Source organism: Panthera uncia, assembly GCF_023721935.1.
Source record: "Panthera uncia isolate 11264 chromosome D3 unlocalized genomic scaffold, Puncia_PCG_1.0 HiC_scaffold_8, whole genome shotgun sequence".
In the NCBI taxonomy this organism is placed as follows: domain Eukaryota; kingdom Metazoa; phylum Chordata; class Mammalia; order Carnivora; family Felidae; genus Panthera; species Panthera uncia.
This window is the reverse complement of record NW_026057586.1, coordinates 40,594,221-40,610,244: the sequence shown is the minus strand read 5'-3', so window position 1 is coordinate 40,610,244 and position 16,024 is coordinate 40,594,221. Positions and strand designations below refer to the sequence as shown.

General features: G+C 37.2%; 1 protein-coding gene across 1 annotated transcript in view; it reads left to right on the top strand.

Annotated features, from left to right (window-relative positions):
• The window catches only part of DSG4 (desmoglein 4), a 29,981-nt gene extending 14,512 nt beyond the window's left edge, over positions 1-15,469 (top strand). The window contains 8 exon segments of the mRNA XM_049620241.1: positions 387-658; positions 1,871-2,010; positions 3,883-4,101; positions 7,396-7,701; positions 10,408-10,547; positions 10,700-10,763; positions 12,129-12,337; positions 14,702-15,469. Coding sequence (XP_049476198.1) covers positions 387-658; positions 1,871-2,010; positions 3,883-4,101; positions 7,396-7,701; positions 10,408-10,547; positions 10,700-10,763; positions 12,129-12,337; positions 14,702-15,469 — 2,118 coding nt within the window.
• The last annotated feature ends 555 nt before the right edge of the window (positions 15,470-16,024 follow it).

Sequence of the window (16,024 nt, the reverse complement as noted above, 5' to 3'; positions counted from 1 at the left end):
GAAAACCTGGGTCCTATTTATTCATTTACCAGTTGTGACCATTTTTTTATTTCATTCTAAGTTTATTTTTCATTTTTCTCATTTGGAAAGAAATCATTTTTGACTTCAGGGTTTTTATATAAGAAGTCTGAGTCCAACCTAAGTCACAGGCCCAAATGACCTGTGTAGGTATAAATGACCTATATACCTGCTTATGCCAATAGATAAAGGGAATAACATGTCTGAAGTGTCTAATGCAGTAATTAATAAAGTTTTATCAATTCAAAATCTGAATAACATAACTCCTGGAATTCACTCTAGCATGTTGCTTTCTTATCGTGGCTACTTATTCTACCAAAAGAGAGCTCTTTTGTCTTTTCAGAGTTTTTTATTTTCTATCATTTCAGATGCTGGATTATGAACAAATGCCTAATATTCATCTTAGTATTGGAGTTAAAAACCAAGCTGAATTTCACCACTCAGTTGCTTCTCAATTCCGAATGCACTCAACCCCTGTGAGAATTCAGGTTGTTAATGTGAGAGAAGGACCCACATTTCATCCAAATTCCATGACCTTCAGCATTCGAGAAGGAATAAAAGGAAATTCCTTATTGAATTATGTGCTTGGCACATATACAGCTATAGATATGGACACGGGGAATCCTGCAACAAATGTCAGGTACCACAAATACTGTGCTCATATCAAAGTGGTAAAATGTGGTTTTGTCCAGTGTTAGTTCATATAGAATGTACTAGTGTATGTGGGTTGAAATACGTCTTGAGTTTTGCAATATGGACTCCAAAAGGTTAGAATGGTAATTGTGTACAGGGAGCAACCATAAGGTCAAAGAACTACTAGGAGATTCTGACTCCCTGAGTCTCTCTGATCTTTTTGTGGCCAGTTGTTACCACCCTGGCCCCAGGCTGAGTAAGCCATTTTGTAAACTATAAGACCTCATAAAAGATGAGTCACTGCTTGTTTCCTTAAAACCTGTTATCTAATGACTCTGGGACTAATTTCAACCACCAGCTTAAGAGGAAGAAAAAAGATAATAGAAACTAAAACACAGGTGTTTCAGAAATTTGATGAGTATAAACTCAGAACTGGAGAAGTAGAAAGGTAGGCATTAGAGGCACTAGGTACACAGATTATACATGAATTAGATCTATACAAGATATTCTGGAAGATGACTATTGAAATATGTAAGTGTATTCTCCTTCCTTGTCTCTCTTCTTTCCTCCTCCTAATATTTTTGGAGTCAACAGTTTATTGATTTGTAAATTACTTTGATATTAACAATTTGATTACTTAATAGGTTAACAAATAGATAGACAACAAAAATTATGAAGTCTATCAGTATGGGATAGAGAAAAAGGATGTGAGAAATAAGTGCCTTGGACACTTGAAATTGTACCTGGTACAGAGGCCAGATCTTCTTTCAATAAGGTCGAGCATTTTGAATACATTATATTATTATATTATATTATTTATATAATACTAAAACCCATAACAGGCCAACAGCGAAGTACCCTAAAACTAATACACCTTAAAATCTAGGAAAAACGAAGGGCACCACATGTAAAAATGAATAAAGTATATTCCCTCAGTAGATATTGCTACAATAAACAAACCTGAAAGAGACTCATACATTTTACTAACAATTATATTAAGAGCTAGAAGAGTAAGAATTGAAATTTTAAAACTCTGTTGTGAACCTGTGTATTAATATGTTCAACACTAAAATTTTATTGATATATATACATTTTATAAACCAAGGCAATTATCACTGTAAAACATACGAACACTATATTTAAGTTTAATGCATTGCATGTGACTTAAAATCATTAACTTTCACATAAGCAAATGATGAACTTATTTATTTAAAAACAGGTATATCATAGGACATGATGCAGGCAGCTGGTTAAAAGTAGATTCAAGGACTGGTGAGCTACAATTGTCTAGGGAATTTGATAAGAAGTCAAAATATATTACCAATGGGATATACACAGCAGAGATCCTGGCTGTAGATGGTAAGAAAATGTATTTTCAATATTTCAATAAAATTATTATTATTCCATTAAATATAAATGTAATTCTAGTATTTATACTAGATTGACTCAAATAACATATTTAGTGTGTCTGCAAGACTTACAGAGAGTTCTAAATACCTTAGATCAAGAACTGAATTCAGTCCACCCATACCATAATTTACATTTAAGCATAATTTATTTTACCTACTTCCAAAAAAGAACAGTATGTGGCTTACAGCAGAAAGCATAAAAGTTTAAGTCTATAAATAAAATTCAATTTCTGCTTCTGGCCTCATTTCTTGAGACGCTTCATCCAACTTTCAGAGTATGTTAGGAATGTTTACATAAAGGAAGCACTACAAGGTGTATGCAAAGTTCATTTGGGAATGACCTAGGAGAAAGTCAGTGTCCCAGAGTATAGTTATTTTAGAACCACTAAAACTGAGCTACAATGAGAGGCCTGTGTAAGTGCTGCTTGAGTAGACATGTCCAAAGTAAGATGTTAAAGCACAAGATTATTCCAAATATAAGAGCCAAATTAAAAGTCATAAGAGCAGATGCACTGAACTAACTTGTAACTGAGCTGCTTCTCACGGGAAAAGCTATTAAGCATTCCTTTTTGGTGATAGCAACAGGAGTTTATTTATTTACCAACAGTTAATCATTCTCTGAACAGTGCCTAGGAAACCAGCTACTACAGAACAAAACAGAAAAAGGTCAGTAACTAGAAAAGAAGAGAGAAAATAGGTGTTCTAGATATACACCTAATAGAAGATAGATACTGTAGGTTTGCACTGTTTATGTCTGAGCTCTACAGTAGCCAAAGAAAAAGATAAATGGGCAGTAAAAGATTTTAAAAGAAACCGTGATAATCCCCAAGTCATTATAGTCCATACATTCTGGTCTTCATTCTGTGTCACTTCTAACACCTGCGTCAGTTATAGAAATATTACAGTCTTATTTGTTATCAGCATACTAGAAAGCCACTTCCTTAAAAGGACTCTAACCATGTTGATCACAGCCTATCTTTGCATGTTGGTCATATGTGAATATCTTCAAAAACTAGAATAAAAATTAGTCATCAAGTGATAAAGAGGGAGAAAAAAACTATCAAAATGTATCAACAGAAAACTAAAACAAGGGCTATTGTTTACTTGCCTAAGCAGAGTATCTGCATAGGCACAAGCCATCCAGATGGAAAAGTGAACTAAAAGTCCAGATTCAAATTTCTTGCTCTTCTGCCCTTCTAATAAACTATATTGACCCAAAATTTGTTTTGAATGGGTGAGGGAAAAAAACCTCATAGATTTATATTTGTTTTCAGAAGTGCCATTTCAGAGAGAAATAGCATCTAATGGATGGAATTAAAATAAATAGTAAAACAGAAAGAAAAAGCATACAGACAATTCTTTAATTTCAATTGTGGTTATTTTCCTACAAATACAGAAATCAATAAGCATCCTGAATGGAAGGCTCTAGACTGGACTGGGAGTCTTGTTTATGGGGACAACTTAAGACTAGAAACTGTAAGCCTGTTTTGAAGGACATTTAATTTTGCATCTTGGGATGTGTAGGAGTTGGCTGAATGAAATGGAGGTGAAAAACATTTTGGGAAGAATGAATAGAATGCACAAGAGTCCTGGGTTAGGAAGAAATATGTTTCAAGAATTAAAAAGAAACCAGTGTGGCTGGAAGGTAGTGAGCAAAGACAAGAGTGGCTTCAGGTCATTGAAGTACGCAGGAACCCATCATGCACCACTTCAGGAGTCATTCATGCTATTCCTCTATGTTGTGGCATCATCATAGAATATAAGAAAGGATTTTCTCCCTGACACCATTTACCCCAATACTCATGATGCTTTGCTATTTCAGATGGCTCTGGGAAAACAGCAACAGGAACCATATGTATCGAAGTTCCTGATGTTCATGATTACTGTCCAGTCATTTCTGCTGAAAGTAAATACATCTGCATTGCCTCTCCATCAATCCTTATCTCTGTTTATGATCATTCTTATGGGGCTCCCTTTACCTTCTGTGTGGCTGATCAGCCACCAGGGACAGCTGACTTATGGGATATCAGATCAATAAATGGTAAGTGGAATCCAAACTTGCTCAAACTTTAAGACCAAAAGCAAAAACAATTACCAAATAATTAGGCAAGTTATGTAATACTTTCTATCTCTGTTTCTAAGATTCTTGCCATATTCATATTAAATGAGAAAATCTTTCATATTCATACTTAGGATATTTGGAAAAATTTTAAACTGAAATAAAAGTAAACATGTTTTATCAATACTGCAATTACAAATATTAGTATGTAAATAATCAGTTTATTTGCCATTTTATATGGTGTGCTAAACCAATATTTGAACAGTTTGAAATAGAGTCCTTCACTAACTCACCATATGTCGTAATTCCCTAAGCTAAATTATTTCGGGCAAATCACTTAAAAGTTTCTGCAACTCAAGTATTCCATAGATACAATTACATATTTTCTAATATCATAAGATCAATGCACATAAGTTCAATGAATTTTTTTCTAGAAATAATGATGAGCTCAGACTCTTTGTAAAGGTAAAAATTTAAATCCGAATTGCTCAATATGAGAAGAATGGTTAAGCAAACAGTAGTACATATATATTATTAAGGTGTAGTACACACGGAATTAAAATTAGAATTATGGGAGAATTGGGGTGCCTGGGTGGCTCAGTTGGTTAAGTGTCTGACTTCAGCTCAGGTCATGATCTCACGGTTTTTGAGCTCAAGCTCCGCGTTCGGCTCCGTGCTGACAGCTCAGAGCCTGGAGCCTGCTTCGGATTCTGGTGTGCGTGTCTCTCTCTCTGCCCTTTCCCCACTCATCCTCTTGTCTCTCTCTGTCTCAAAAATAAGCATTAAAAACAATTTTTTTTAAAAAGACAAAACTTAAAAAAATAAAAAATTTGCAAATTAAAAAAAAAAGAATTATGTGAGAATTTAGATACAAGGAAATACATAAACCAAAGTACTTAAAGAGTAAAGATACCCAAGTAATATGTATGTTTGTGCTAACTGTTGCTATGTAAAAATAAATGCCTGAAATTGATTTTTAAAATGAAAGTAAATTTCAGAGAAGATAACGTTTTACATACCTTAGGTTCTATTTCCCTGAGATGTTAAATATACATAGAAATGAAATGCTATTAAGAGGACCTCATTTGGGCTACAATAGCTCCCTAATCTCATATTCATTTGAGGCAACAGTTAAAGATTTTTAGAGGGGTCAGTCCTCAGAGAGGAAACACTTCCCATCTCCCGAGGCCACTAAGCTTTTCCATTCGTAGAATGGAGAAACCCTAAGATGATGCCAGAAAACAGACCACCATTAAGCACTTAGTCAAAAGAGGAAATTAGGCAACTTGTTTCCATAATAAAACCTTTTGGCTCTTTTCCACAAAATCATTTCAATATTTTAAAAAGTTAAGCACATTAAAATAACCCCATTAAAAATCAAGACAACTTTTGGCGAGGATGTGGAGAAAGAGGATCTCTTTTGCATTGTTGGTGGGAATGCAAGCTGGTGCAGCCACTCTGGAAAACGGTATGGAGGGTCCTCAAAAAAATAAAAATAAAACTACCCTATGACCCAGCAACTGCACTACTAGGCATTTATCCAAGGGATACAGGTGTGTTGTTTCGAAGGGACACATGCACCCCCATGTTTATGGCAGCACTATCAACAATAGCCAAAGTAGGGAAAGAGCCCAAATGTCCATCGATGGATGAATGGATAAAGAAGATGTGGTATATATATATATATATATATATATATATATATATATATACACACACACAATGGAGTATTACTGGGCAATCAAAAAGAATGAAATCTTGCCATTTGCAACTATGTGGATGGAACTGGAGGGTATTATGCTAAGTGAAATTGTCAGAGAAAGACAGAAATCATATGACTTCATTCATATGAGGACTTTAAGAGATAAAACAGATGAGCATAAGGGAAGGGAAACAAAAATAATATAAAAACAGGGAAGGGGACAAAACAGAAGAGACTCATAAATATGGAGAACAAACTGAGGGTTGCTGGAGCATGGCGGGAGGGGGGATGGGCTAAATGGGTAAGGGGCACTAAGGAATCTACTCCTAAAATTATTGCTTCACTATATGCTAACTAATTTGGATGTAAATTTTAAAAAAATAAAAAATAAAGTTTAAAAAAAAAAAAGAAACAAAAATCAAGACAACTTTGAATTCACCCTTCCTATGAAGTCCAATATGAAGTAAATAACTATGAAGTAAATAACAAGTACTAACCACTTTTTCCTCATTAAGATCCTAGATATTATGAGTAAAAATATAAGAAAAAAAAGGTTCTATGTGGAGGTTTGTAAAGGTATTCAAATTATATAATAGATTTGCCAGTAAAAAATATAATCACATTGGAGAGAATATTCTTAGAGTCCTGTTTCAATGTTGGTGTTAAAGAAAGGAATAAACTTTCACTTAATGTGCTATGGCATCACCTCATTCAACTCTTTGTGCATAGGCTATATTTTGGTAGACATAGCTGGCTTATCATATAGCTAAATGAAATTAATAAATAATAATACCTATAATTATTGCATGTTATGGATTAATCAATTAATATTCATGATTTAGGTGTACACTTAATCATCTCTAAGCCCTCCTTGGGTTGATAAATAAATTTCAACCTCTGTTTTAAACAATAGTTTCTATACAAATTGATAGGCAATGGTAACTAAGAATTAGGAAAATAGTTATTGGAATAATTTAAATTTAAATGATAGGACAGTGATTTTGAATAAGAGATAAACAATAGTCTTCAGGAGGGTATTTGCAAACTGTAATCCTAAATAGAACACTTCCAATATTTCCTTTCAACTCAATATTCTTCATTCACTGGACAAATATTTATTGAGTACATATAATATGACAAATATTGTTGTTTTGGAAATAAGCAACAGGATCCCAGCCTGCTTCATAGAAATAACAATTCAGGGATGCCTGGGTGGCTCAGTCAGTTAAGTGTCCAACTCTTGACTTTGGCTCGGGTCATGATCTCACGGTCGTAGCGTTGAGCCCCCGTGCCTGGTTCTCTGCTGACAGTGTGGAGCCTGCTTGGAATTCTCTCTATCCCTCCCTCTCTGCTTTTCCCTCTCTCTCTCTCAAAATAAACTTAAAAAAAAAAGAAGAAATAATTAAGCAGCAAAAAGTATTGAACAATTCATTATAAATGTTTAAAAATTAAGTATAGGATGCCATATGACTAAGAGAGTATGAAAAACTCAGGCCCTGGGTTAGTCTTGGGTATTAGGAAGCATTATTCCAAGGAATTCCAATTTATTTTCTTTTTCCTCTCTTTCTTTTCAGCTACTTCTGCAATCCTGATGGCTGAGCAGCTTTTATACGCCACAGTTTACCAAATCCCAATCATCGTGAAGGACAGCTTTAACAGAGCATGTGAATTGCCACAGATTGTGGAGTTAGAGGCCTGTGATTGTGACTACAACCACATATGTTTGTACTCTAGTACCACAGGCATCAACACAGGGGATGGCAGCTTGGTTACCAGTGATATAGATGGGACCATCACTGAAGACCAAATTGAGGGTTCAAATGTTGGTCTTGGACCAACAGGGATTGGCATGATTGCCCTGGGACTCTTACTACTGCTTTGTAAGTACTGGATTGAATCTCCCTTTTCAGCACTTCTTCAAAATAAGAATGTAACCAGGCTCACTGGGATGCCTAGGTTAATTTGGCCATTTCTTTTTGGTATCTATAGCAATTCTTGTGGGAATTTGGAAGTAAACAATGGGGCTAATAAGGGCATGTGCTTGTTCAATAGTTACAGTTAGAGTCAGTGAAGGTCATAAAGATGAAAAACACAAGCAAATTCCTAAGTATAATACAGCAAAACATAGAGTAAATCCTAAAATGAAAAATTCAGCAAAGTGCATTAAGAGAGGTAGAAGCAATCAAGTCCAAGTGGGAAGGTTGGGAGTCTTTATGGAGAAGGTGGCTTCAAGCCAGGCCCTAAAAGCTAAAGGTTTTCTTAGAAGGAGGATGGTATCTGGGGAAATCTGAAAGGAATAAACCAATCATAAACAGGGACAGGGATGGTAGGGCACAGAACACTCAGGAAGTTGACAGGCTAAAAGGTAGGCTGGGAGCTGTCTGTAGGAATGTTCATGATAAGCCAAACATTCTGGGCTTCAGTCCACAGGCAATGAGAAATCAGTGAGGCTGTGTGAGATCAGGTGACCTGTTCATTCTGGTATAGCAGGAAGTAGGGAGAAGAGCCTAGAAGAGAGAATTAGCCTCTGGACTCTTGATAAGAGTATCTGCAAGTAGGACCATGGTCACAGGGATGTTGAAGTCCCTATGGAAACATTTCAAAAAGTGTCCTCCTCTCCTTACATGTTTTAAAACATGTAGGCCCTCAGAGGAGTAACACATTTTAGTTCCCCGCCCCAATACTTTAGATTTTGTGGAAATCAAAAATTGGATTCTACAATCCAATTTGACTAAATCCTTCAAACTAAAACATTAGCATGTTTCAATAGGTAAGTACAAACTAAAACATTATCATTCTGAGGAATGAAAAAATAACAAATGACTTTTGGGCAAACTTTATTTCTTAAAATAATATGAATTTGTAAGATAATACCAAGATCATGAGTGATTATCATAATGATATTGGAGATATTTTCCCAGAACATGACAAGAGCCGATGAGTCGAGGTATCAGTTTGCCTTTAAACCAGCAGGTCTCAGGGTGCCTGGGTGGCTTAGTCAATTAAGCATCTGACTTTTGCTCAGAGCATGATGTCGCAGTTTGTGAGTTCGAGCCCCACATCCGGCTCTGTGCTGACAGCTCAGAGCCTGAAGCCTGCTTCAGATTCTATGTCTCCTTCTCTCTGCCCCTCCCTGCTCATGCTCTCTCGCTCTCTCTCTCCCTTAAAAATAAATAAACATTAAAAAAAAATTAAGCTAGAGGTTCTCAATCCTAGCTGCACATTAGAATCATTGGAGGTCTTTTAATTAATCATGTTCAAGCAGGAATACTCAAAATGAGACCCAAGTTGTGGCATGTTTAAGCCCTCTAATGAAGCTAATGTGTAGTTCAGGGATAAACACCCAGAATTAGCCACATTCCCAGTGGACTAGCACTCAAAATTTCACCACTGTTCCTTAATCAGGCCAAGAAAGCACAAGAGTTGTTAAGTTGATTGTAGAATAGGAGGGGAAGACCCTTTTGGACAAAGTCATCGGTTCTCAGTGAAGAAGCCCAGGCTGTGTTTTGGAGGGGGCGTGCAGTGTGATAGTGAGAGGAGAGGTCCTTGCCCAAAACCTAATTCTCAAAGGGCCTTCATTTAAGACTTTTGATGTTTGCTCTGAGTGAGATTAACTGTTTCAGGGAAATCAGTAAAAAGCGCTGATTTAGCAGCTTTGACATTTTTCTTCCATACCTGTAATTAACTCAGTGGAATGCATGTTATACTAGGGCATTTGAAAAGTATAAAAAACCACTAGAGGGGACCCAAAGAACTAAACTGAGTATATTCTAGAATCTTAGAAAACTTAAGAAATGTGTAAATTTCTGGATTAAAGTGTAGAACTGAAGTAAAGTTTCCATTATATTTTGTATACAAGATCTTAAAATAAATGTAAATAGCTCAATTAAATTTAGTGGGTGATATGTGGTTGGTTTTAAGGGTGATATGTGGTTGGTATAAGGCTGGAGGAAGAGTCCTATTTCTAGGTCCTGTAACTGAAACCTGTATTCAATCCTTTTGATTACATATACTGATTATGTATTTAACTTATAGTGTATATATGGTGTTTGGTTACACGGATTTGTATATATCGGTTTTTATATGGATTTGCAAATATATGTATATATATGTATAAGGCACCTGCACTTATACACATGCTCTTGGAGATAAGTACATATTTATTCATATGTGTACACAGGCTTGCAAATACATATACATATACAGATGACTATATGTGCACGCATATGCACATATAAATGCACATGCATGCACATGGGGGACTAGGAATCAGAATCCTGGATTCTTGAGTCTTGGAATCGAGGGTATAAAGGGCCTAATTTTTCTAATATATCAGGAGAGAACTCCGATTACATAATCCCAAATTCCCTTCCGTCCAGCTCTAAAAGTCTATGTGATTTGGTGGTTTTGTATTCATAAACATGGATCTATATATTCAACTCTTCAGGGAGAACTGATGCTTTCTTATATTTGTATTCATCCCTTTGGTTCTAAATATAATTCCACATGTTTCAAAAAATGATACATTCAGTGACTTCCTAAATTGAGCAACAATGTGTTAAGTCTCTATCCACTTTCTTGGGCAGTGGCGCCCCTCCTGCTCCTCATGTGTTGCTGCAAACGAAGACAGCCCCAAGGCCTGGGGACGAGGTTTGCTCCCGTGCCAGAAGGGGGAGATGGAGTGATGCAGGCCTGGGGGATAGAAGGGGCCCGCCCGGAGGACAGGGTGAGTGGATGGCCATGGTCCAGCGCGGGGTGGGGTTTCAGTGCAAGCAAGCATGTCTTGATAATTGCACGACACACAGAAAGAAAACTATGTCATTTGTTATGTGTTTAACATAAAGCATTTATTTCAAAAATGTTTCTCTTTCTTTTCAGGATGTGTCAAATATATGTGTACCAATGACAGCCTCTAATACCCAGGATCGTATAGATTCTTCTGGTCAGTGGACACCAAAATCTGTTTCTTGTTAAAGTTTGCAAAATCATTTAACCTGATTAATTTCATGTATAAGTACCTTTAAAAAAACAGTATATCTGCCAATACTTTTAGATGATAGCATAATGAGAGGGCAAGTAACATGTTTGAAGTCATCGCTTTACTTTTCTTAAACTACAGGCAGTGGAGTATGGCGTAGCAATTTGAAAGGCAAACTCTAGAACCAGAGTGTTTGAGTTTGATCCCCTGCTATGTGCTTGGGCCGGCACTTAACCTCTCTGGGCCTCAATTTCCTTATCTTTGAAACTTAGTTTATGATAACACCTACTTCAAGGTGTCCCTGTAAAGAGCGATACACACACATATATACATATTATGTATGATATATAATGTTCTTACTATATATTATGTAAGTTACCTATAAATAACTTATATAATATATATCACAAAATATACACATATACATGTACATAAAATATGTATATATACATTAAAAATATACATTAGAACAGTGCCTTGCACAGACAGCTACTGGAGCCATTATTTGTAATAAAGCTGTTCAAAAATAATAATAATAATAATAAGAGAAAAGAAAAAGCAGCAAATATGCTCTTCTAATAATACACTGAAGAATTCTTCTTAAATCCATGCATTTGCATTTGATTAATTTCATGTATAAGTGCCTTTAAAAAAACAGTATATCTGCCAATGCAATCCATGCATTTGCCTCACCAGACTTATATTCTCCTAATTTACCAGTTCCATGTACACCTAGGAATACTGTAAAATATTCAACTAGTGGGCAATGAATGAACGAAGTAGAGAGGTCGTCCAATTCTAGGACAAACATGAGATTTCTCAGCAGTGCTTCCTCAGTATCCCAAACCAGACTCTGATGCAGAGTCTAAGGTGGCTGAACATTCCTGTGAAAGCCAGCTCTCCCTCCAGCACCGGTGGTGAGTGAGGACTGTTTCAGTTTCTGCTGGCCTTGCTGTGGAGCGGTCCTGAGGGGGGTGCAAGCCCTCTCACACAGGCCAGGGAGCTTGCCAGAGGCAGTGACAGAAGGACTGATGCAGACAGGCAGAGGCCCTGCTCCCCTTGGCTGGCTCCATACCTGTGAGTCTAGGGGATATTTTTGTGCAAATCAGAGGCCAATTCCAAAAGCTGGCTCCCTCTGTACCATTTACTGACTTTTATTTTATGAGGGAACTAAGACTGGGCAGATTTCAAATAGCTCCTGGCCTTGCTTTCCAGGACCTACTCACATGTGTGGTGGTGCAACATGGCAGACAGTGGCTAGCAGGGTTTGACATGGATGAACAGTGCGGACCACTCAAGCACTGTTCCACGAATGCTCTGTCCTTTCAGAAATCTACACTAACACCTACGCGGGCGGAGGAACGGTTGAAGGGGGTGTGTCAGGAGTGGAACTGAACACAGACCTTGTGACGGCCGCTGGCGTGGCAGCCGGAGGTTCAGCAGGAGCTCGACGGAGGAGGAGTTCCACAATAGGAACCCAGTGGGAATATGCAGACACGGGCCTGAACATGGCTTTCCTGGACAGTTATTTCTCTGAGGTAATCCCCCTGCACACGGTTATACAAAATAGTCTTGAGACTGAATGATAACAATGATGGCAATAGGTTCTTCTGAAATATATTCAGTTATTCTCAACTCTATTTCAATCCTGAATAAAAAGTATTTCATTTCTCCTTAGAATACAGAAAGCCAATTTGCCAAAGCATTTCATATTCAATTGACATACATCCATCTTACTATCGTGGAAAAGGCTAGCATCTCTCATTATTCCCTACTTCATTTTTTCCCATTTTTCTGTCTTCTGTCTCTTGCTTTTACCACTTTGTTTCCCATAGCAGCAGCAAAACGGGAAGATCCTGATCAAGAAAAAAAAAAATGTATGCATGTCCTCTCTTTATGGTGTCCTTCCTACCCTGCAGGTACCTCCAATGAAAGGAGAAAAAAATAAATTAAAAACCAGGACTGGGAAAGGAAGAGAATGATAACTCAGAAACAGAGTATCATCATGACTTGGTGATAGATCAGGGCCTAGAACCCCGGTCTCCTATTCTCTATCCAGTGCCCCATCCCCAAGGGATACGTGTCCCTCACTAAGAGAAGGGATCATGGGTCTGAGCATTCCAAAGAAGAAAGCTCCATAGGCATTGGGTTGGCCTGACAGGGTGGCACAAAGGGTAAATAAATCCCCTGTGAATCCCTAGTTAGTATGTTTATTTCATTTAATAGCAATCCATTTCATCTCATATTTCAACTAGCCTGTTTTATTCCATATATGGTAATACATGAGTTATTACCTGCTATTAACAACAAAAAAAAATGTTAAGGATGTTGTTGTAAATGTAAGCTATTCCCTAAAATTGGTGATTACAAATACCATCACATGAACAGTATTGATTATTTAGATGAGTGATAGATATCACTAAGTACACCCAATAAATGGGCACAAATTATGTGTCATAGAAATGACATAGAAATTATATTTAATGAATCATTCATAAAATTCACAGTAACATTAAAAGAGCCTTACCTTTAATGTCCTTTGATTTTTCAAAATTTTTCCTTTGATTACAATTGGTGCCTGATACATTAAATCTCAGGGTTTGTAAGTTCGAGCCCCACATCGCGCTCTGCACTAACAATGCAGGAGTCTACTTAGGATTCTTTCCCTCTCTCTGCCCCTCTCCCACTCTCTCTCTCAAAACAAACAAACAAACAAAAAACCCAAAAACAAACAAACAAAAAACTTTTAAAAAACGGCACTAGGTTTCAGAGGTGGTGAGATGCAGCCTCTCCCCCACAAGATAAAACCTCTGCAGAACGTACAGTGTTTCTTTTCTGCCATGTTTTACACCACCACCCTCCACCCCCACAGCCAACTTGTGCCCCCGACAAGGGGGATTATCCTCTTACTGAGGTGTCACTTGAAAATATTAAGCGGCATGTTTATGGTAATACCAAACTCATGAATAATTGCTTTCAAGACTTAAAACCATCCATTTCTAATGGTAGAATTTAGAATCTCGCATAGACCAGAGGGTAAGCAGCATGATGTAGGGTAAAAAGGATAGTTGGATTTGAGGTAGCATTCTATGATTATTTGAGTCTGGGGCACGCCATTCACTCTCTCTGGGCTTTCAGTTACCTTATTTATGAAACAGAGAGGGGATAAGATTATGTCAGGCCCCGTAGGATTTCACGGAACCCAACAAGAGCCATAGCAGCTGGAGGAGAGCAGCCACCTCATCGTCTTCCCACAGAGAAGTTCCCTTTCATTAGTTCCCTATACAGGGCTCCTACCTAGCATTACATTCAAAGGGTCCATCATTAAAAATAATTTGAAAGTCACAGTAGATAACCTTTTAGTGCCTTCTTCCTGTTAACCTAACTCCAAAGACATCTTGGCTCTCTTTGCTTCGGTCATGTAAAACCACTGAACATTTGGACATAAGTCTCTGAAGCTTAAAGATACTGACATGTTTATACATGCTTTTATTCCAAGTTGATCAAATATCTCTCCTTAAATAAATAACATGTTGAACATAACTAAATATATTTTGTTATTTCTAGACCCCTCAAAAACAAAAGACTATAAATCCAAAAAGTTAAAACATTGTCTGACAAATTCAGATTGCCAAAATCTGAATAAAATGCAGAAACTATTATTTGTTAGCTTTCAAATAAGAGCAGTTCACATTGCTTCAGATTCTATACACCATTAGTGCCCTCTGATCTCCTTTAAAAATTCCAATTATTTAGAAATACAGCGAAAAATCGTCAGTGTTTTTTTCAGTTCATTCCATTATAATCTTCTCAGATCAGACATCTCTAAAGCATTGTTGTCATTCTTTGGTTATTTTAAAGGAAAAGTAACTTTTAACTTCCTGTTTTTCCTCTAATTTTAGAAAGCGTATGCTTATGCAGATGAAGATGAATGTCGGCCTGCAAACGACTGCTTGCTCATTTATGACCACGAGGGAGTAGGGTCTCCTGTTGGCTCCATTGGTTGTTGCAGTTGGATTGTGGATGATTTAGATGAAAGCTACATGGAAACTTTAGACCCAAAATTTAGGACTCTGGCTGAAATCTGCTTAGACACAGAAATTGAACCATTTCCTTCACAGCAGGCCTGTATACCTATCAGTACTGACCTGCCTTTGCTGGGGCCTAATTATTTTGTTAATGAATCTTCAGGAATGACCCTCTCAGAAGCTGAATTCCAGGCAGAAATGGCAATACCGGAACCCATGATCCACGGGGATATCGTAGTGACAGAGACTTATACAACAGCTGACCCATGTGTGCAACCCACAACAATTGTTTTCGATCCTCAGCTTGCACCCAGTGTTGTAGTGACCGAAACAGTAATGGCACCTGTCTATGATGTTCAAGGGAATATCTGCATACCTGCTGAGTTAGCCAACACGCACAATGTAATCTATGCCGAGAGAGTGCTGTCTAGTCCTGGTATGCCTGACACGAGCAATGGTAGCATGACTGATGGCTGTATGGGGCCTGTAATGAGTGGCAGTATTTTGGTAGGGCCAGAAATTCAAGTGACACAAATGATGAGTCCCAACATTCACGTAAGTCAAACCACTGGCTCCACATCTCCAATGACATCTCGACACAGAGTAACACGATATAGTAACATACATTACTCCCAACAGTAAGTGCTTTTGGTCAGTATTCTATATGGACACCTTCCACCTAGTGATCACCAACATATCCATCAAAGATGTATAATGTAGTATATTTAACATTTTAGCAGCCGACAAATATTTGAACATTCTAAGATCAATGCCACTCTTTGAATATATCTTTGGGGCGGGGGGAGAATATGGCTAAGCACTTTAGATAAGCCTTTTGTAATTCTTTCTGGTTTTAAATAATGTGCCAAAAAACTTAAAGAAAATGTTTTCTATCCTTTGATACCATCTAATAAATAGCACATAACTCATAAGGTGAATCTTAGAGGTCTTCAGCCCCATAGGACTGGTCATGTAAGCCAGGATGCTCTTGTTCTTGGAGGTTGCAAAAGAAATCTTGCCTGCATTTGCCAGGCAAATACCTTTAGAGAAATATTTCTATTAAAAATTTTTAATTGAAAAAGTGAATGAAGTATACATTTCTGAAAGAAGATTTAAAAGGAAAATAGAGCATCTATCATTAGACATCTGAAGTCATTTGTTCGGTTTCTCAAGATATGCAATATTTAGGGCATGGTT